Source organism: Eucyclogobius newberryi, unplaced genomic scaffold (assembly GCF_026437365.1).
Source record: "Eucyclogobius newberryi isolate DKJ021-1_F unplaced genomic scaffold, fEucNew1.0.hap1 SCAF_20, whole genome shotgun sequence".
NCBI classification, from domain to species: Eukaryota; Metazoa; Chordata; class Actinopteri; order Gobiiformes; family Gobiidae; genus Eucyclogobius; species Eucyclogobius newberryi.
The window spans coordinates 5,836,273-5,858,361 of record NW_027315835.1 but is presented as its reverse complement, the minus strand read 5'-3'; the positions used below and the strand labels follow the sequence as shown (position 1 = coordinate 5,858,361).

At 46.8% G+C, this 22,089-nt stretch overlaps 2 protein-coding genes across 3 annotated transcripts; both read left to right on the top strand.

The window, feature by feature from the left end:
• Positions 1–11,393: 11,393 nt before the first annotated feature.
• LOC140369464 (E3 ubiquitin-protein ligase TRIM21-like) lies at positions 11,394–12,653 on the top strand. Its single transcript, XM_072456810.1, has one exon. It carries the CDS (start codon positions 11,394–11,396, stop codon positions 12,651–12,653), a length of 1,260 nt encoding a protein of 419 aa, XP_072312911.1.
• Positions 12,654–13,690: 1,037 nt separating this feature from the next.
• Positions 13,691–21,576, top strand: LOC140368723 (leucine-rich repeat, immunoglobulin-like domain and transmembrane domain-containing protein 1). Of its 2 annotated transcripts, XM_072455768.1 has the most exons (5): positions 13,691–13,934; positions 15,113–15,570; positions 17,517–17,560; positions 17,761–17,825; positions 20,533–21,576. In XM_072455768.1, exons 1-5 carry the CDS (start codon positions 13,813–13,815, stop codon positions 21,416–21,418), a joined length of 1,575 nt encoding a protein of 524 aa, XP_072311869.1. In that variant the 5' UTR covers positions 13,691–13,812; the 3' UTR covers positions 21,419–21,576. The 2 variants fall into 2 exon arrangements, with proteins under 2 accessions (XP_072311869.1, XP_072311868.1); XM_072455767.1 differs by having other exon boundaries at positions 17,517–17,825.
• Positions 21,577–22,089: the final 513 nt, after the last annotated feature.

Sequence of the window (22,089 nt, the reverse complement as noted above, 5' to 3'; positions counted from 1 at the left end):
AGATCACGAGTGTGGGAGGTGTGACGTGGGAGCAAGGCTGAGGTGCTGTGGCTGTGGGGAGGAACATGGCTCTGCCTGCGGGGGATGCAGGTTTGGCAAAGGAGCTGCTGAGGTGCAGAAAATAGAGGTCTCTCGGGGTGTATCCTATGCAGATGCAGTCAAGAAAGTTTCGAGTGGCGAGTTTGGAGTGAATACAGAGAGAGGAGCCGGCGCTGCTCCCGGCCAGGGCGAGATGAGGGGGGCCGGCGTGGCTCCCAGGGGGTGTGAGGGTTTCAGGAGTGGAGGTCCCGGGTGTGCGGGTTCCGGAATTGGTGAGAATACCCTGGTTGTGGATAGAGAGGATTTTGTGCTCTTTATGGTGGATGTTGTAAACTGTGCTGCTCAGACTCAAAGCAAAACTGGAAGGATCGGGATCATTGCTAGAGCTGCGGGGAGATTCCTTGGAACAAAGGAGCTTGATTGGGCAGATGTAGAGAACGGGCTAGAGGCACTGGATGGGAGTCGGAGTGGTGGGGGTCTGCTTTTGGGGAGTCAGAGTGATCGGAGTGACGAGATGGGGGTGGGGGTGGTCTCCTGTCCTCGCCCAGTCTCGTAGACGCACGGCTACCAAGCAGCGACATCAGTGGAAATATTAAAGCCTATAGAATGAAGCCTAAAGAATAAAGCTGTACGGTGGAAGCACCGAACGTCAAAGAAGGAGAGGAAGATGAAGAAGAGTCTCCATGGAATAAAGCCGGTTGTTGTTGTTGTTGTTGTTGTTGTTGTTGTTGTTTTATGGCGGTTGACATCCGAGTGATGCATTACCGCCAGACTTTATTCCTTAGACTTTGTCGTAGTCCTAAAAGTTCTTCTTCCAGTCCCTTGACTTCCAGTGCTTTGTCCTCAGACTCTGTCGTAGTCCGTAAAAGTACTCCTTCCATTGCTTTGGTGTTACAAAGCCCATGAGGTCATGATATGTCTTTGTGACTAGAATAGTTGTTGTTGTTTGGATGCCAACTGCCATAAAAAACAACAACGACAACAGTTTGGATATTACGGCAACATAGAGGAACGCCTCGGTCCGTATGACGGGGAAGAAGAAGAGGAAGCGTGACCTGGTCGGTGACGATATGAACAGCGGGGAGGACTCCCCTGGAGCCACTGATCCTGTGCAGCGTAGGGCGTCTTCTTGCTCGTCTATGGAGGGCTCCCTCAGTGAGGAGCAGGGCGGGGGGGTTGCAGATGTCGGGGATGTGAGTTCAGAGTGTAAGGTGTTCATAAAGCTCGCGCAGGATAATGCGTCCTTTAAGGGGTGGGATCCGATGGCGTTGACAAGGAGCCTGACTGTAGCTGTGGGAGTGGTCAAGCATGCGAGTGTCCTTAGGGATGGCTCGCTGCTGGTCGTGTGCAAGGACGTGGCTCAGCAAAGGAAGGCGATTGAAGCTAAGTGTCTGGGGGGGAAGGACATTCTTGTGTCTGATGCTGTAAGAGGCACGGTCAGGGGAGTTATAGTAGGCGTCCCTACGACGACATCTGTGGATGACATAAAGGAGAATTTGACTGGAGCTAAGGTGGTGGATGCTAGGCGGTTGAAGATGACCCGGGATGGGGTAAGGTGTGACAGCCTGTCGATAATGATTAGATTTGAAGGTGGGATCCTGCCTTGTGTGGTGTGCGTTGGGTACATGCGCTATGGCGTACGCCCATATGTTCTGCCGCCCCTGCGTTGCTTCAAGTGCCAGCGCTTTGGGCATATTGCAGCGGTCTGTAGAGGGAAGCAGAAGTGTGGTAAATGTGCAGGAGACCACGAGTATGGGAAGTGTGACGACGGAGCAAAACTCAAGTGCTGTAACTGTGGGGGAGAGCATAGCTCTGCCTACAAGGGATACGTGTTCAGCAAGAGGGCTGCTGAGGTGCAAAAAGTTAGAGCCTCTCAAGGCATATCCTACGCGGATGCGGTCAAGAAGGTGTCTGGTAGTCAGGTGACGGTGGATGCAGTGGGGGCTGCCAGTGCTGCTGGTGTCCTAGGCGACAGGGGAGGGGGCAGCGTTGCCCGCGGCCAGGGGGAGGTCCCCACTGGGATGCCTGTGAGTGTGGCTTCCACGGGCAGAGGCCCTGTGGGTGCGGAGGATGTACTGGTTGTGAAGAGGAAAGATTTCTTCCTCTTTATAGTGGAAGTGATTAACTGTACTGGGCAAACCAAGAAGAGATCCGAAAAGACTAAGATCATCGCTAAGGCTGCAGGGAAGTACTTTGGAGCTGGGGGCCCCGAGTGGACGGAGATAGAGGATGCGCTGCGGGAGGGCGCCCTGCCCCATTCTGGCAGTGGGAGTGGGGGGGCTCCCGATGCGCCGTCAGGTTCCGGGGGCTCATAATGGCGGTGGTTGTCTTGCAATGGAATGCGCGTAGTCTTCGTGCTAATGGCCAGGAATTTAAGCATTTTGTCTCTACCTTGTTGAACAAGCCTCACGTTATGTGCGTGCAGGAGACTTGGTTACAACCTAGGTGGGGTTTTGGGATACAAGGGTATGTGTGTGTTAGGAATGATAGGGAGCAGGGTAGAGGCGGAGGTGTGGCTGTGTTTGTCCGAGATGACCTAAATTACGTTGTTGTCAGTGTGTGTAAAGCGCCGGAGGCCCTGGCGGTGAGGGTCTGGCTGGGTGGTGAAGCTGTTACTGTGGTTAACCTTTATAATCCGTGTGGTGAGTTAACGTTATAGTCCTTACATAGTATCGGTAAGGATGTTCGGGGAAAGGCCGTGTGGTGTGGGGATTTTAATGCGCATAGCGCTTTGTGGGGCGGTAGTGGTACCGATAGGTATGGGCAGGTGGTAGAGGGTTTCATCAATCAAAGGGAGTTGGTTTGTCTGAATGATGGGGGTGGGACCCACTATGATATGGGGACCGGTGCGGAAAGTGCAATAGAGGTGGGGGGTGTTGGAGACTGAGCCGAGGATGAGGAGCAAGAGGATGTTCTAACGCGCTTGGACTTCATGGGCCTAGAAACGCCAAAGTGATGGAAGAAGGACCTCTAAAGGATAAAACGACAAAGACGTCCCATGACCTCATGGGCTTTGTAAAACAACAAAGACGTCCCATGATCTCATGGGCTTTGTACTTCCAAAGCACCGAACGTCAAAGAGGGCGAGGAAGGTGAAGAAGAGTCTCCCTGGAATAAAGCCGGTTGGTCTCTGACTCAACTCGGGTATTTTTTAAAACTGTGAGGAGACCTTGCTCAACACCCGGTCTGGAGAGACGGGAGATGGCGGAGGAGAGTGGATCGGGGATGGAAGACATTCTGGACGGCGTGGAGGAGCAGCCTTTTCTGCCTGCACGTGCCCGGAAACGTAAAAAGTCCCTTAGCTCGTCCGAGGGTTCTGGGAATGAGCAGCAGGATGAGGCTGAAGCTATTGATATCCGGGGTGAGAGCAGAGACTGTAAGGTGATCATAAAGCTTGCACAGGATAGTGCATCCTTTAAGGAGTGGAATTCAGTGGCATTGTCAAAGAGCCTAATTGTAGCTGTGGGAGTGATCAAGAGTGCGAGTGTCCTTAGAGATGGCTCGCTGCTGGTCGTGTGCAAGGACGCGGCTCAGCAACGGAAGGCGATTGGAACTAAACGTCTGGGTGGAAAGGACATTCTTGTGTCTGATGCTGAAAGAAACACGGTCAGAGGAGTTATCGTAGGTGTCCCTACGGCGACGTCTGTGGATGAAGTTAAGGAGAATTTGACTGGAGTTACGGTGGTGGACGCTAGGCGTTTGAAGGTGACCCGGTTTGGGGTAAGATGTGACAGCTTGTCGGTAATGGTAACACTTGAAGGGAGGTGCCTGCCTAGTAAGGTGTTCATTGGGTACATGTGCTATAGCGTCAGGCCATATGTTCCGCCGCCCCTGCGTTGCTTTAAGTGCCAGCGCTTTGGGCATATTGCAGCGGTCTGTAGAGGGAAGCAAAGATGTGGTAAATGTGCAGGAGATCATGAGTATGGGAAGTGTGACGTGGGTGCAAAACTGAAGTGCTGTAACTGTGGGGAAGAACATAGCTCTGCCTACGGGGGATGCAGGTTTAGCAAAAGAGCTGCTGAGGTGCAGAAAATAAAGGTCTCTCAAGATATATCCTATGCAGATGCAGTCAAGAAAGTTTCAAGTAACGAGTTTAGAGTAAATACAGAGAGAGGAGCCAGCGCTGCTCCCAGCCAGGGTGAAATGAGAAAGGCCAGCGTGGCTCCCAAGAAGTGTGAAGGTTTCAAGAGTGGAGGTCCCAAGTGTGCAGGTTCCAGAATTAATGAGAATACCCTGGTTGTGGATAGAGAGGATTTTGTACTCTTTATGGTGGATGTTGTAAACTGTGCTGCTCAGACTCAAAGCAGAACTGAAAGGATCAGGATCATTGCTAAAGCTGCAGGGAGATTCCTTGGAACAAAGGAGCTTGATTGGGCAGATATAGAAAACAGGCTAAAGGCGCTAAATGGGAGTCGGAGTGATGGGGGTCTGCTTTTGGGGAGTCAGAGTGATCAGAGTGACGAGATGGGGGTGGGGGTGGTCTCCTGTCCTCGTCCAGTCTCGTAGACGCACGGCTACCAAGCAGCGACATCAGTGGAAATATTAAAGCCTGTAGAATGAAGCCTAAAGAATAAAGCTGTACGGTGGAAGCACCGAACGTCAAAGAAGGAGAGGAAGATGAAGAAGAGTCTCCCTGGAATAAAGCCGGTTGTTGTCTGAAACAACAACAACTATTCTAGTCACAAAGACATATCATGACCTCATGGGCTTTGTAACACCAAAGCAATGGAAGGAGTACTTTTACGGACTACGACAGAGTTTGAGGACTACGACAAAGTCTGAGGAATAAAGTCTGGCGGTAATGCAACACTTGGATGCCAACCGCCATAAAACAACAACAACAACAACAACAACAACAACACAACAACTATTCTAGTCACAAAAACACATCATGACCTCATGGGCTTTGTAACGCCAAAGCAATGGGAGGAGTACTTTTACGGACTACGACAGAGTCTGAGGACTACGAAACGTCTGAGGAATAAAGTCTGGTGGTAATGCAACACTCGGATGCCAACCGCCATAAAACAACAACAACAACAACAACAGTTGTTGTTGTTTCAGAGACCAACCGGCTTTATTCCAGGGAGACCCTTCTTCATCTTCCTCTCCTTCTTTGACGTTCGGTGCTTCCACCGTACAGCTTTATTCTTTAGGCTTCATTCTATAGGCTTTAATATTTCCACTGATGTCGCTGCTTGGTAGCCGTGCGTCTACGAGACTGGGCGAGGACAGGAGACCACCCCCACCCCCATCTCGTCACTCTGATCACTCTGACTCCCCAAAAGCAGACCCCCATCACTCCGACTCCCATTTAGCGCCTTTAGCCTGTTTTCTATATCTGCCCAATCAAGCTCCTTTGTTCCAAGGAATCTCCCTGCAGCTTTAGCAATGATCCTGATCCTTTCAGTTCTGCTTTGAGTCTGAGCAGCACAGTTTACAACATCCACCATAAAAAGTACAAAATCCTCTCTATCCACAACCAGGGTATTCTCATTAATTCTGGAACCTGCACACTTGGGACCTCCACTCTTGAAACCTTCACACTTCTTGGGAGCCACGCTGGCCTTTCTCATTTCGCCCTGGCTGGGAGCAGCGCTGGCTCCTCTCTCTGTATTTACTCTAAACTCATTACTTGAAACTTTCTTGACTGCATCTGCATAGGATATACCTTGAGAAACCTTTATTTTATGCACCTCAGCAGCTCTTTTGCTAAACCTGCATCCCCCGTAGGCAGAGCTATGTTCTTCCCCACAGTTACAGCACTTCAGTTTTGCTCCCACGTCACACTTCCCATACTCGTGATCTCCTGCACATTTACCACATCTTTGCCTCCCTCTACAGACCGCTGCAATATGCCCAAAGCGCTGGCACTTAAAGCAACGCAGGGGCGGTGGAACATATGGCCTAACGTCATGGCACATGAACCCAATGAACACCTTACTAGGCAGGCACCTCCCTTCAAGTGTTACCATTACCGACAAGCTGTCACATCTTACCCCAGACCGGGTCACCTTCAACCGCCTAGCGTCCACCACCGTAGCTCCAGTCAAATTCTCCTTAACTTCATCCACAGACGTCGCCGTAGGGACGCCTACGATAACTCCTCTGACCATGTTTCTTTCAGCATCAGACACAAGAATGTCCTTTCCACCCAGACGTTTAGTTCCAATCGCCTTCCGTTGCTGAGCCGCGTCCTTGCACACGACCAGCAGCGAGCCATCTCTAAGGACACTCGCACTCTTGATCACTCCCACAGCTACAGGTAGGCTCTTTGACAATGCCACTGAATTCCACTCCTTAAAGGATGCACTATCCTGCGCAAGCTTTATGATCACCTTACAGTCTCTGCTCTCATCCCGAATATCAATAGCTTCAGCCTCATCCTGCTGCTCATTCCCAGAACCCTCGGACGAGCTAAGGGACTTTTTACGTTTCCGGGCACGTGCAGCCAGAAAAGGCTGCTCCTCCACGCCGTCCAGAACGTCTTCGACCACCGATCCACTCTCCTCCGCCATCTCCCGTCGTAGTCCGTGTCTCTGAAACAACAACAACTATTCTAGTCACAAAGACATATCATGACCTCATGGGCTTTGTAACACCAAAGCAATGGAAGGAGTACTTTTACGGACTACCGTGGAAGTTTGTCCCGGCTCCTGTTGATGTTAGCTTGCATGGCAAGCTTAGAGGAGTCGCTGGGAGGGCACCGCAGTTTGCCGTTCAAGCGCTCATCGATAAGCACTCAGGTGATGTGTTTATTTATACCGACGGGTCTAGGGATCCTGAGACTGGGCGTACTGGCGCCGCTTATTTTGTGCCTGACCTGGGGCTAGTCAAGAAGAGGTTGACAGATCGCCTTTCTGTTTTCACGTCGGAACTTATAGCGATACGGTTGGCGTTGGAATGGGCGGAATCTGCTTTGCAGTGTTGCGTCTGAGGAATAAAGTCTGGCGGTAATGCAACACTCGGATGCCAACCGCCATAAAACAACAACAACAACTACGACAGAGTCTGAGGACTACGAAAAGTCTGAGGAATAAAGTCTGGCGGTAATGCAACAATTGGATGCCAACCGCCATAAAACAACAACAACAACAACAACAACAACAACTGGAAGAGGAACTTTTAGGACTACGACAAAGTCTGGGGAATAAAGTCTGGCGGTAATGCGACACTCGGCTGTCGACTGCCATAAAACAATAACAACAACAACAACAACACATGTCTGACTGACTCATCTGTCTCTCTGGATTAAACACATCACTGATCGTTGGACTCGACTAAACCTCGATCTTTCGATTAATCGCTCAGGTCTGATTTGGCCCAGTCTGGTTCCATCTGTGAGGGTCTCATAAAGTGCATCTGGTCCTTTGCTCTTTCCTGCACCACGTGACCCCTGCTCCGACCTTTGACCCTGACCTCACAAACTGTATCCGTGAGCGACGGACGATAATCTGAGTCAGATTAACAAACTCATTCCCACAGCGCGAGTGTCTCTGTGGACGTGAACAGACCTCGACTCATCTGCCACGGACCTGGACTTGGACCTGGACCTGGACCCGGACCTGGACCCAGACCCGGACCCGGACCCAGACCCGGACCCGGACCTGGACCTGGACCCAGACCTGGACATGGACCCGGACCGGACCCGGACCTGGACCAGGACCTGGACCCGGACCCGGACCAGGACCTGAACCTGGACCTAGACCCTAGACACGGACCTGAACCCGGATCTGGACACGGACCTGAACCAGAACCTGGACCAGGAGCCCTGACCTGGACATGGACCCGAACCCGGATCTGGACATGGACCTGGACCCCTCAAACAAATAGAAAAATATATAATGAAAAAAATAAAATATTATTATTATTATTATTATTATTATAATAATAATTAGGCATGAATAAAACATTTTGTTAATCAAACAAGATAGAAATAAAGTAATCCAAATACTTTGACTGAATAAACATGCGTCTGTTGTCTGTAATCTTTAAATATTGATTATTTTAGCACGACTCCGGGTTATTGTGATATGTCCAGTAGTGACTTGAATGAAACTTCCCCCTTCAGTAGGTTTGGTTGCACCGTTTACAGTCGCATGCGTGTTCGGGGGCCGCGGTGACCCGCTCCCTCCAAATCTGAGGCCTTTCACAATGCCAAAAAGTATTAATGACGACAATCTGATAATCCACGGAGCTCAGGTGGATGAGGCAACGGGCCCGGGGCATTGACCAACCCCAAAACGGACCAACGGCCAGAATTCAGGTTTTGACCTCCAGATCAAAAACAACAACATAAGACAAGGTTTTGGAGGTGGACGAACACGTTTGAGGTTTAGACCCTGAATACCTGCTGAATTTGATAAGATAAGATAATCCTTTATTGTCCACACATGGGGAAATTTCATTGATACAACGCAGGTAGATACAAAGGAAAAGGACAGATAACAGAATATAGGAAGTTTAAAAAACACTCTCAATAGAAGAACTCTTATAAACAAAAACTCCTATAGACAAAACCTCCCATTTCCCAACAAGGGATGGAGGGGAAAAATTAGGATGTCCGCCGGGATAACGTGACGACCTGCTGAATTTGTCCTCGTCGTTAAATGAAGAGGAATTGTCGAACCCGAAACAAAAGCCCAAACGAGTGTCAATCAGACCATCCCAGGTTTACTCCAACTTTTAATCAACAAAGAGAATCTAGCATTCATTTCATTTTCATCCCATTTATTTGTTCATTTCGAGCAAGTTAATAAATAAGGAGTGGAAAGACAAAAACCTATTGAATCCCACCTCGACGTAAATCAAATTATTGTCTTTTTTTTAAAGTAAATCAGACAAAAAAAAGTCCAAAAAGAGTCTCAGCTTCACAAAGAGTCAGGTGTTTGTGCTTTAACGGTTCAGGAACAGCTTCAGTTTCAGCTTTAGGGAAAAATCGTCCCGAACGACCAGCGACACCGGAAAAATCTCTCAAACTAAGAAGACAAACCTTTGGTCGGGACAATCGCCTTCGAACGGACACGAGAAAGGCGAGCTTGGTTTTCGTACGGGAATGAAAGGATTTACGCGGCGGAATCGTTAATGATCATCTTTACATAACGTTTCCAGGGCGACGGCGGGTTTGCCACACACTGAATTACTCCATGGTAATCTGCTGCTGTTGTAACCGGACAAAGGTGCCAGTGTGGGGGCCTGAAACGGGATTACTCTGACCGACGGCGCGCCAGTTTACGCGCACTGAGACGGACCAATCAGATCGCCCCGGTAATCAGATAACTCATCAGATGGGATTCTTTTGAACCTTTTCTCTTCCGTCTTTGTCTTTGCCACGTTGTCTTTGACCCGCCCTCGAGCGAATGGCCGGAGATACATCTGACCGCTCGCATCCAACGTCGTGTCATTTCAGTAATCGGATAACCCCGGAAATCAGATGATGGTCAGATTTTGCTTCGTGTGTGATATTTTTTTTTCCTTGTTTTTTTCTTCATAATTCTCATGAAATTGCGGCTCATTTTGAGTCATAAAACCTTGTTTCTCAGCTCACGTTTTGGAACCTGTGGAAACACCAGATAACGATGATTTTATGACTAAGTTATTTTTTCTTAAAAATTTAAACAGGGGAAAAGCTCAATGAGAGAAGTCCACGTGTTCACCAAACACACATAAAACAAATATAGAAATCAAAATAAAATGTTAATGATAAAAAAAATGAGTTGATGATTATTTGAAGGGAGTGTCTGCAGTGCCGCGGCGCGCGGCCGAAAAAGCCATGTTATTTTTGTGCCGCCGGGTTAAGGTTAGGGTTAAGGTTAGGGTTAGGGTTAGGGTTAGGGTTAAGGTTAGGGTTAGGGTTAAGGTTAGGGTTAGGGTTAGCCATGAGGATGCCGCGGTCCCTGAAACTGCTCTCCAGCCACGGCCTTATTTAAAACAGGCACTGACTTCCTGACTCCACCTGCAGAGGGAGCACTGACTTCCTGACTCCACCTGCAGAGGGAGCACTGACTTCCTGACTCCACCTGCACTGACTTCCTGACTCCACCTGCAGAGGGAGCACTGACTTCCTGACTCCACCTACACTGACTTCCTGACTCCACCTGCAGGGGGAGCACTGACTTCCTGACTTCACCTGCAGAGGGAGCACTGACTTCCTGACTCCACCTGCAGAGGGAGCACTGACTTCCTGACTCCACCTGCACTGACTTCCTGACTCCACCTGCAGAGGGAGCACTGACTTCCTGACTCCACCTGCACTGACTTCCTGACTCCACCTGCAGAGGGAGGACTTCCTGACTTCACCTGCAGGGGTAGCGCTGACTTCCTGACTCCACCTGCACTGAATTCCTGACTCCACCTGCAGAACGTCTCCCACACTGGGACTATCGGCACAGGGGCTCCACAGGGCTGTGTCCTTTCCCCCCTGCTCTTCTCCCTGGTTGTGGACCGTCGCCTGTAAAACCCACAAACGATGACACAGCTGAAGCTTTCTGTGGCCAGGCTCTTCAGAAGCGTTCGAGACACTCGACACGCTCTGGAGCACTCACAGACAGCGCTCTGCTCCCCACAGAGACGACACCAGCTGCTCCTCGTCCTCCTGCTTCAGGTGCTCCACACGCTCCTTCACTAGAGCCGACACAAGTATGAAGAACATTAACTCATCTGCATCTTCTTCTGTCCTGTAAAGCTCTTTGAATTACAAACTGTGCTCTACAAGTGAACGTCCCGCTCTTTGAGGTGAGAGACTTTTTCTACTCCTCCATTTTGGTTTAGAAGAGAATGTCCTTCGACCTCGGGTCGTTATGGTTACAGATCTGCTGACACGTTCACACATTTGGAGACTTTAGGAGGCGGAGCCTTGAACACACCGTCATCTTTAGACTGAGCATCTGTCAGTTCAGAACTGCTGCTGGAGCCGGGAACAGAGCTCTGAGGAGAACGTGAGTGTTGTTGTTGTTGTTGTTGTTTTATGGCGGTTGGCATCCAATTGTGAGTGTGTTTAGTGAGAGGAAATGGGTTTAAAGATTAAAATGTAAAGAATAAATTCTAAAGAATGAAGTCTGAAGTATACATTCTAAAGAATAAAGTCTAAAGAATACATTTTAAAGGATAAAGTCTAAAGAACAAAGTCTAAAGATTAAAATCTAAAGACTAAAGTCTAAAGAGTAAGATGGTATACGACGACAGAGTCTGAGGAATAAAGTCTGGCGGTAATGCAACACTTGGATGCCAACCGCCATAAAACAACAACAACAACAACAACAACAACTATAGTAGGTGGCGGTAATGTTGTAACACTTGGATACCGACTGCCATAAAACACCAAAGAAGAAGAAGAGTAAAAGGAAGAGGAAGAAATGTCCTCAACAAGTGAAAGGAGCTTTGAGGAGATGTTCTTGTGCTCCATCTGTCTGGAGGTGTTCTCTGAGCCAGTGTCCACTCCATGTGGACACAACTTCTGCAAACGCTGCATATGTGAGGCCTGGGCCCCTGAGGGGCCCTGCAAATGTCCTCTGTGTAACAGGAGATATGACAGAAGACCTGAGATCAGCGTAAACTATTTTGTCTTGGAGATGGTCTCTCGGTTTAGGAGGTCCTCTGTGCCGCACATGGTGGAGCAGAGGAGGCTGAAGGTCCAGGAGATCCAGCGCTGTGTGGAGCTCAGTGACACAGAGGTCCACAGAGAGAGGGCTGTGGGGCTGCAGGCCTTCACTGATCTCATGCAGTCTGTTCAGAGGCGTCAGGACCGGTTCTTAGAGGAGCTGCAGGAGAAGCAGAGCCGGAGCCACAAACGAGCCCAGGAGCTGGTGCAGCAGCTGGAACAGGAGATCTGTGAGCTGGAGAAGAACAGCACTGAGGCGGAGCGGCTCTCACGCTCTCAAGACCCCCTCCACTTTCTACAGAGCTGCCCTGCACTCACGCCCCCTGCTGGGCTGAAGGAATGGAGCAGCGTGAGCTTTGAACCGGAGACGTGTGAGGGCAGTGCAGCCCGGGCTCTGTCTGAGCTGGAGAAACATCTCTGTGAAGACTTTAAACAACTGTCTTCAAGATTAGAACTACTGAGAGTGAAGCAGTTTGTGGTGGACGTCACTCTGGATCCAGACACTGCTCATCCTCGGCTCGTTCTGTCTGAAGATCTCAAACAGGTTCATGATACTGATGTGAGGAAGGAGTTCCCATATTCTCCTCTGAGGTTTGATTTGGATCTTTGTGTTCTGGGAAAGCAGAGTTTCTCCTCAGGCAGGTTTTACTTTGAGGTTCAGGTCACAGGGAAAACAGAGTGGGATTTAGGAGTGGCCCAAGAGTCCATCAACAGGAAGAGATTGATCTATCTGTGTCCTAAAAATGGATTCTGGTGCATTGCATTGAGAAACAAAGATGAGTACAAAGCTATTGCAAGTCCTCCTGTCCCTCTGTCTGTGCAGCGAGCTCCTCAGAAGGTCGGGGTGTTTGTGGACTATGGTGAGGGTCTGGTCTCCTTTTATGATGCAGATTCTGCAGATCTTCTCTTCTCCTTCAGCAGCTGCTGCTTCGGGGAGAAACTGTTTCCATATTTCAGTCCCGGTTCAAATTTTGGAGGTTCAAACTCTGCTCCTCTGGTCCTCACTGCAGTTTAGACTTTCAGAGGTCAAAGTGACTAAGAACAAAAATAAAAGTTCTGAACTTCCTGGACTCCCCCATCACCACCAGGCCCGCCCCTCACCATCACAGCTCCCCAATCACCACCAGCCCCGCCCCTCACCATTACAGACTCCCCAATCACCACCAGCCCCGCCCCTCACCATTACAGACTCCCCAATCACCACCAGCCCCGCCCCCTCACCATCACAGACTCCCCCATCACCACCAGCCCCGCCCCTCACCATTACAGACTCCCCAATCACCACCAGCCCCACCCCCCTCACCATCACAGACTCCCCCATCACCACCAGCCCCGCCCTCCATCACTATCACAGACTCCCCAATCACCACCAGCCCCGCCCCTCACCATGACAAACTCCCCCTTCACCACCAGCCCCGCCCCTCACCATCATAAACTCCCCAATCACCACCAGCCCCGCCCCTCACCATCACAAACTCCCCAATCACCACCAGCCCCGCCCCTCACCATTACAGACTCCCCAATCACCACCAGCCCCACCCCCCTCACCATCACAGACTCCCCCATCACCACCAGCCCCGCCCTCCATCACCATCACAGACTCCCCCATCACCACCAGCCCCGCCCTCCATCACAATCACAGACTCCCCAATCACCACCAGCCCCGCCCCTCACCATCACAAACTCTCCCTTCACCACCAGCCCCGCCCCTCACCATCACAGACTCCCCAATCACCACCAGCCACGCCCCCCTCACCATCACAAACTCCTCAATCACCACCAGCCACGCCCCCTTCACCATCACAGACTCCCGCATCACCACCAGCCCCGCCCCCCATCACCACCAGCCCCGCCCCTCACCATCACAGACTCCCCCATCACCACCAGCCCCGCCCCACATGACAAGACAAGTTAAAACAAACGTGTGAAAAAGAAGCTCCTCGGTGATGACACAAGCCGAGCCTCGTCCAATCAGAGCCCCGCATTCCTCGCTCTAATCGCGTGAATGGGTTTGCTCCTCTAATCCCTCCTTCCTCTCTCTCTCTCTCTCTTGACATATGGAGCGGAGGATGAAGCGGCGCTCATCATGAACAGGACGTCCCGCTAGAGAATCCTCACACACTCGCGCTTTAGCTTTAGTTTTAGAGCTTTTAGAGGCTCGCGAAGTAGGAAAAATGCGTCTGACTTTCGCCTTCTGCTTGATGTTAGCTTCGAACGCTGCAGTTTCCGTCGTGGACTCTTGCCCGATCCAGTGCAGCTGCTTCTTCCACAAACTGAGCGATGGGTCCAAGGCGAGGTAAGGGTTCACGAAAAATATCTTTTAATTTTTTTTAATCTGCTTTGAAATGTGGAATTGTTTGAACTGAAAATAGCGATTCCGAGTAGAGCGTGCTTAGCCACCGCCGCAGATAGCGCGGGATTAACTTGCGGTAATCTTCTTTGCAGGTGCGGCGCGGTGCTTTTTCTATCAAACTACGTCTTTTAAATGGAATGGACTAAAATGGACTAAAATGCTTTTTGGTCTTTTTGAATAATCGCTTGAGAAAATTCTGACCAAGAGCGCGACAGTTTCTCAGAGGATTTTAGTTAATGTCGTCCAACTTTCTGTTGCGATGATTGTGTTTTTAGAGAGAGTAAAACGCTATGGTTTTAAAGCAGCAGTGACTTTTCTGCCTCCAGTCTGTCTCCATGGAGATGTTATTTTTTTGCCCATAATGTTCCATTACTTACACCTATAGTCACAGTGACGATGCATGTTACCAAAAACAACAATTAATAAAATCCTTCAAAAAAGAAAAAAACAATTAACCTTATTCAAAAATATTTACTTAATTGAAAAAAATATGAATAATAATACTATAACTTATTTTTTGTTTGATTCCACCCTCTTTGTTTTCTAATTTTATTCCTTTGATCAACTTGTGTTCTCTCTAGTCCTGCTCGGTTCAGTTTTTGCTCTTGTTTTATGTTCTCAAATAAAATAAATTAAAACATAAATAGTAATAATAATAATAATAATAATAATAATAATAGTAATAAAAATACTAGTCCTTTTAGACTTTAGACTTTGCGTTTTGGTAGCAGGATTATAAAGCATTACAAAAAATAAAAAGGAAACTGCTTCTAAAATAATCAAATTTCTTTTAGTAGAACTAAAAAAAAGACCTAATTTTGTTCGAAAACTGTCACTTCTCTATTAATTGATTTTATTTTTCTAAATGTGAGGATTATGATGTTTTAGTCTGTTCCATTATATTGTGTCCTAAATAATCACGATCATTTAGAATATTTTTAGAATAGTTAACAATGCAAGTTATTGCGTCCAACGTTTAAAAAGGTCAAAACAGGAAATTCAAGAAGTCACAAAAGCCAAATGACGCCCGTCTTTTTTTTTTGCATCTGACTGGACAAAATTTATACAATCGATTCATTTCCACATTTTAACACTTTCACGTGCGTTTTCCCTTTCCACAGGAGCGTCCTTTGCAACAATCCCGAAATCACCGCCGTCCCGTCCAACTTCCCCGCCGACACCTCCAAACTGCGGATCGAAAAGACGGCCATATCGCGGATCTCCGCCGACAACTTCCACTACCTGAACGGCCTGGTGTTCCTCTGGATGTCCTTCAACTCCATCTCCTCGCTGAACGCCGACAGCTTCCGGGGCCTGAGCAGCCTGAACGAGCTGAGGCTGGACGGAAACGCGCTCGCCGACTTCCCGTGGGAATCGCTCGGCAACACGCCCAACCTGAGGCTGCTGGACTTGCACAACAACAAGATGGAGTCGATACCGTCCGAGGCGGCGGCCTTCATGAAGAACATCACGTACCTGGATCTGTCGAGTAACAATCTGGGGACGGTGCCCGGGAATGTGCTGGCGATGTGGCTGAACGTCAAACCCACGCAAGACACGGAGTCCAAAGTGATTCTAGGTAAGAAAGATGAAGTCGCATAATTTTTTTTTTGCTATAAAAGATCGGGATTGTGTTGTTTAAAGCAGTAGTTGACTAAAGAAACGCTTGGTCGACTAGATATGTGTTTGTGCAGCAATTACACGACTCAAAGTGGAGGAAAACGCTCTCAAAACATAAAGAATCCACACGCTCAAGAAAAGAAAAGTGGCTGTACTCAAATTAAGTCCAATCTGTTTTGCCCCAGTACAGATTTACTGTAAAAGCAGCTCTTAGTGTCAAAATGAAACCGCTGTGGGCTGTCCGCATCGAATTTTGACGCGTTTAATCGTCAGAGAACCGGGAAGTGCTCTGTTAGCAACTTAGCCTGCTAGCTAGTTGTTGTTAGCGTTACGTTACGACAAAACGCCGCTCTGAAATGTGTGAAAAGTGCTTAGAAAGTCCTCGCGTTGAGAAAGCGCACAATACATTTGGACAAAAAACGGTAAAATCAATCTTTAAAAAGGCTCGAAAGGTTCACAATTTTGTTTAAAACCAGACCACCTATGTCACCTGCTTGTTTCCACAGAGAAAGAACAGTTTAATGCCATATTGCTAGGTAAACGCAGCGACACAAACAGAAATGATCGGGGAAAACGTTGTTTCTTAAAGGACACATATTCTGCATCATTTGTATCGTTTTGACCTTTAAATATTCTCTCGTGGCTCATTGTTGTGCCGTGTGAATATTAACGATGTTCTTGGGCAGATTTAGACCGTTATGTGAAAATCGAGCGCGTCAGCTGTAAATCCACGTTAAACGGAGTCATTCGTGGCTTAAGCCGTCTCCCGCGGCGACAGGTTGAAGTGAAAGGTAGAACAAGGATCAGTCTAAATATATTGTGTGTCAACGAAGAAGCGGCGGCGGCGGCGTCAGAGCTTCCCCGAAAAGGAAAGTTCAGATTAAACCGTGACGCGTTGTTTTCGAGCGAGCTTCCAATGGGACGAACGGACCTGTCCCGCAACGGTACCAAAGAAACGCCTCGACGTATCAGTCGGATTTCTCCTTTTTAAGGTTATTTACGGTAATCGAGGCACACTTTATTGTAAGCACTTAATTAAAAAAAAAAAAAAATCTAATTTTATTCCTTTACTTAACGTGTGTTCTCTCTAGTCCGGCTCGTGTTAAAAAAATAAAAAAATATAAAAAAAGAATCATAATAATCATAAATAAAAACTAATAATAATAATACTAATATATTTTAATAAAGAATAATAATAATAATAAATACATAAAAAAACAAAATAAATACAGAAATAAAATAAAAATGAATAAATAAATTAATTAAATATATATTATAAAAATACATTTAAAAATAATACAAATACTAGACCTTTTTAAAATAGAAAGAAGTGGCCTTTACTATATTTAAAAGCTAAGTAAAGTTTATTTATAAAGCACATTTAAAACAACCAAAATGGCCCAAATTGCAGTACAACGGCAGAATTCCATAAAACATACACGGCACAAAATAACACTATAAAAATGTTCTGCTCTGCTTGTGTTAAAAGCCCGTGAAAACAAACAGCTCTTCAACAGGGAATTAAAAATAGAGAGCTGCGGTGGTCAAGGTTATAACGGCCGCACGATTTAGGAAAAAATACCTACCGGTAAACGCGATTTTTCGAACTGGAATTGTGATTACATTTGTTAAAAGTTCACATTCACATGCAAAAGACAGAAACAGGCCAAACTACACAAAGACGTCCATGTTTTTCAGAGCATGTTTGTACGGATTTGAACTAGAGTGAAAGTTTCTTACGCAGAATAAGACGGATATATTGGCAAAATTTAAACTGCGATTTTGGTTCAATTGCGATTTGTCTTGGAGCAAAACAACTCGGCTCGTTAGTCAAACTTAAATTGGCCATCGACATTGTTAAACTGTCTACCTAACGCGTGACCCTGTTTTCTCCTCCCCCTTCAGGTCTCCACGACAACCCATGGACGTGCGACTGCCGCCTGTTCGACTTGGTGCAGTTCCAGAAGGCGCCGTCGTCGTCCGCGGTGGCGCTCATCGACACGCGGCTCAAGTGCGGCGCCCCCGACAGCCTGGCGGGGGTGCTGTTCTCGGAGGCGGAGCTGCGGCGCTGCCAGGGGCCCAAGGTCCACACGGCCGTGGCCAGGGTCCGGAGCTCCCTGGGGAACAACGTGCTGCTGCGCTGCGGGACCGTCGGGGTGCCGATCCCGGAGCTGTCCTGGAGCCGGGCCGACGGGCGGAAGGTCAACGGGACGAGTGAGTGTGCGGGCGAGGCGGGCGGGTGGAGCGGGTGGGCGAAGCGGACGATGTGAGCGAATCGGGCGGGCAATGCGGGCGGGCGATGTGGGTGGGCGATACGGACGGGCGAAGCGGGCAGACTTTTTTGGTGGGTCAAGGCTTCTGGGACAGAGGTGCACAAAATATTCTCTCAAAAAATATAAATAAATTATTGCTATATTATATTTTTGTGGGAAAATTAAATACAAAATTAACTCAACTTAAACAATGAGACTAGACACCAACGAGATATGAACCAGGACTAACCCAGAATCAAACCAAGTATAAAGCAGAATGAAAAAAAGGACTAAACCAAGACTAAGCCAGGAATAAACTAGTACTAACCCATAGTTAAACCAGTGAACAAGGAAAAAAATATATTTAGAGAACGAAACTAATCCTTGTGTAGAAAATCTCTGCACTAAACCTTTATTCAGACTTGCAACCAGAGAAAGACAGATACTGTATTTTTTGGTCTATAAGTTGCACCTTTTTTCATACTTTTGGCCGGGGTGCGACTTATAGTTATATTTATACTTATATACTTATACTCCAGAGCGACTTATATGTGATATTATTTGTTATTTTCACACTTACAACTACATTTCATACTCCAGTGCGACTTATATATGTTTTTTTCTTCTCTATTATGCATTTTTGGGCTAGTGCGACTTATACTCCAGTGCGACTTATGTATGTTTTTTTCTTCTCTATTATGCATTTTTGGGCTGGTGCGACTTATACTCCAGTGCGACTTATAGTCCAGAAAATACGGTAGATCAATTGGTTTGTATTTTGTGCCTTAAATCATTATGTTTGAACGAGCAGCCTAAAGAACACGAAAAGCTTAATTTTAACGCTTTTTAAGGAAGACGAAGGAACTGCAAAAAACTGGCCGCAGGTTTCTCTGGATTCTGAAAAGACACATATCGATCGATCTCTACGTAGAGCCCAAGCCAAAAGTCCGTCTCACACAAAAACAGGATAATACTGAGGTTATGACGCTGAAGGTTTTATAAAATCGCAGTCAAAAATATGATAATTTTGGCCAATTCACCAACGACAAATGGTCTGAGGGCCAAAATAATATGGTTTGCGGGCCATATTTAGCCCCTGGGCCATAATTGGGACATCTGGAGCAATATGCGTGATAGTAAAAAGGGATGGGCCAATATGGACTTTTATATTTTTTCAATATTTTTGGGGCCGATACCGATATTTAGATTTTTAAATTCATAGTGAGAGCAACACATCTATTTTCAAATTTACAAATTAACTTTCCACTTATACATAAATAATAAGACATAATAAAATGTATCATAAATATAAATGATAAAATAATTTGTTGCACGATTGTGTCAAAATACGGACATATTTTTTAGCAAAATTTTTGCTTTATTTCCATTTTTACTCATAATTCTCATTAAATAAAACAAATTAAATTAAATCAAATAAAAAAAATCATCATCTGTGTTTTCCGATACTGACCGATACCGATACTGGAACCGATACATCACCCGTCCCTAATAATAAATCTAAAATAAAGATTTAGAAAGATATAGGATGAAAAAATTAAAATATTGTAATTGTTCTTTTGAAGATTGAATATTGTGTTTATCATCTGTAAAGTATTTTTTTTTAAAAGATGGAAAAAGCTGATAATGCAATAAAAAATAAAATTTAAAAAAAATCTGATCATTTACAGATAATTAACCGCTGACTGTGTGTTTTTAAGACTTTAACGAGGAAAGAAATGTCCCTGTCTTAACGTTAACGGGTTTTTGTCAATAAATGAACTTCAAAGGAAAAAATAAACAACAAAATACAGTAAACAGGAAGTCAATTTTGTTTGTTTACAGATTAGTTGAAAGATTACCTAAAGAAATGACGACAAAAATAAACCGACAATTTAAAACATATAAAAAAAAAGATTAACACTTTTTTAAAAAAAATTTTGAAACAGTGTCTGAGTGAAATTGGGCAAGAAAACACAAAAAACTACAAAAATCAATACACATTTTTTTTTTTATAAAGATTTACAACTTATTAGAATTTTTTAATTTTTTTTATTAATGTATTATTTTATTTAGTCTTTCTTTTTACTGTGGGGGTACCGAGTCTGTAACACAGTTGTTTTCAGCACAAAAAAACATGGCGGTTTTTGAAGTTTCAGAGAGAGATTTCAAATAAAATCACGGTCTTATGCTCATGACTTTCCACAGAGCTGACTAGTATGATGTGAAATTAAGGACTTTCAGAATCCCTACGGAGAAAATTAATGGAAAAATGTGCAGTATTTCCAAGTACGTTGCTAATAATAATAATCGTGACGAAAAAATTATAATCGTGAACATTTTACAAGGAAAATGTTTTAAAAAGTGATTTATATTTAAGCTATATATTTTCTAAACTAAATGTAAATTGGCCGATCTTTGAAATATGTCTTTTTTTCCCCTTCATAAAACTGTGATATTATGAACAAAACTGAATTCATATTATTGTCTTCGTAAAATCGTGACGTTACTTCTCACAATAAGCGTAACTTTGACACCAAAACACGACAAAGTATCATATTCTTTTTAAACTTTATCAGATGCACGCGCAATTACCGTTGTACTGCAGTAAGTACTTCACCCTCTACAGATCCAAACACGTTCTTCACGCGTTTGTTTCTTTCTTTTCCCAGTTCAGCAAGAGATCTCCAAAGAGGGCATCATCTGGTCCATCCTGAGCGTGCCGGCCGTGTCCTACAAAGATTCGGGGAAATACGTCTGCGAAGCCGCCAACTTCGTCGGAACCGCGGACGCCATAATATCCCTCGTCATCACCGACTCGCTCCGCTCCGACGAGACGGGAGGGGCCTCCAAGCGCAACCGCGGCATCGGAGGACGCAAGAGTGGCATCGGACGCGCCGCCTATCAAGAGAAGCTCGTCGCCAGATACGTCCCGCCGCTGCTGCCGACCGCGCCCAACCGGCCGCTCATCAAACCGCTCAACGGCGGCAAAGCGGTCACGGGAAAGTACGAGATCGAGAGTTACAGCGTCTCCGGAGACGCCAAGAACGCTCCGTCCGACAAAGAGGTTTTGAGCAACATCGCCGCCAACGCTTCTTCGCTGCAAGCACCGGAAAAACGCATCGTTCGCTCCGTCAAAGTCATCGGCGACACGGATCATACCGTCTCCTTGAATTGGCGCGCGCCCACTGCCACGAACACGACCGAATTCAGCGTCCTGTACGCGGTTTTCGGCGAGCGGGACATGCGGCGGATCAACGTTGGCGCCGGGAAGAATCGCATCACGATCGACGAACTCGTGCCCAAAACGAAATACATCGCGTGCATCTGCGTCAAGGGGCTGATACCGAAGAAGGAGCAGTGCGTCATCTTTTCGACGGACGAAGCCGCCAGCGCCAGCGGCACGCAGAAGCTCATCAACGTGGTCGTGATCACGGTGGCGTGCGTGATCGCCGTGCCGCTGACGCTGATCGTTTGCTGCGGCGCGCTGAAGAAGAGGTGTCAGAAGTTGTTGGGGAGAGAGTCCAAAGACAGCCAGGACTCGTACGTGACGTTTGAGACTTTTGGGCCGGCGGGAAAGGGGAAAACGGGGGCGGAGACCGACTTTCTGACACGTTTAGATGAGTCGAATCGGCTGCTGTCGGCGAGGTCCAGCGTGGACTCAGAGGCGACGGCCAGAACGGAGGGACCGCTCAGCGAATACTTCTGCTGAGGACCGTGAACAGGGGACGAGGACGTTGCCTAGTTACGTCTCGACAGCGGCAAAAACAATGCAAATGATGAAAAAATGTGTGTTATTGTTTGAAATGATTGACGCTGCAGCGGTGACGGGCGGGTCAAATGCACAGCGCACATTTTCCCCACACACACTGTCCCAGTACTTTTCCCTGGCCACTTCTCCTCTGGGTCAGCCCCCCTGTGAGTGACAGGTCGATTTGACCAATCACAGGGACGTGTGAACATTCAGATTCTTTTGTATCGTGTTGTTTACTCTTGGAAAAGAGTGAATATAGTTTTTTCCCTTATGATATTTTGTAAAAACAGACACAGAAGAACGAGCCTGATGAGTGTTACGTTCTGAGATGAGTTTGTGGAATATCAGTGTCAAAAGGTTTGTGAGAGCGAAGTTAGACTTAAAGTGGACATATCCTGCTTTCTGGCTTTAATCCTTTGTAAACGTGCGTCGCTTTGACTTTAGCATTTCATGTTTTCCAATGTAAAATGTCTTC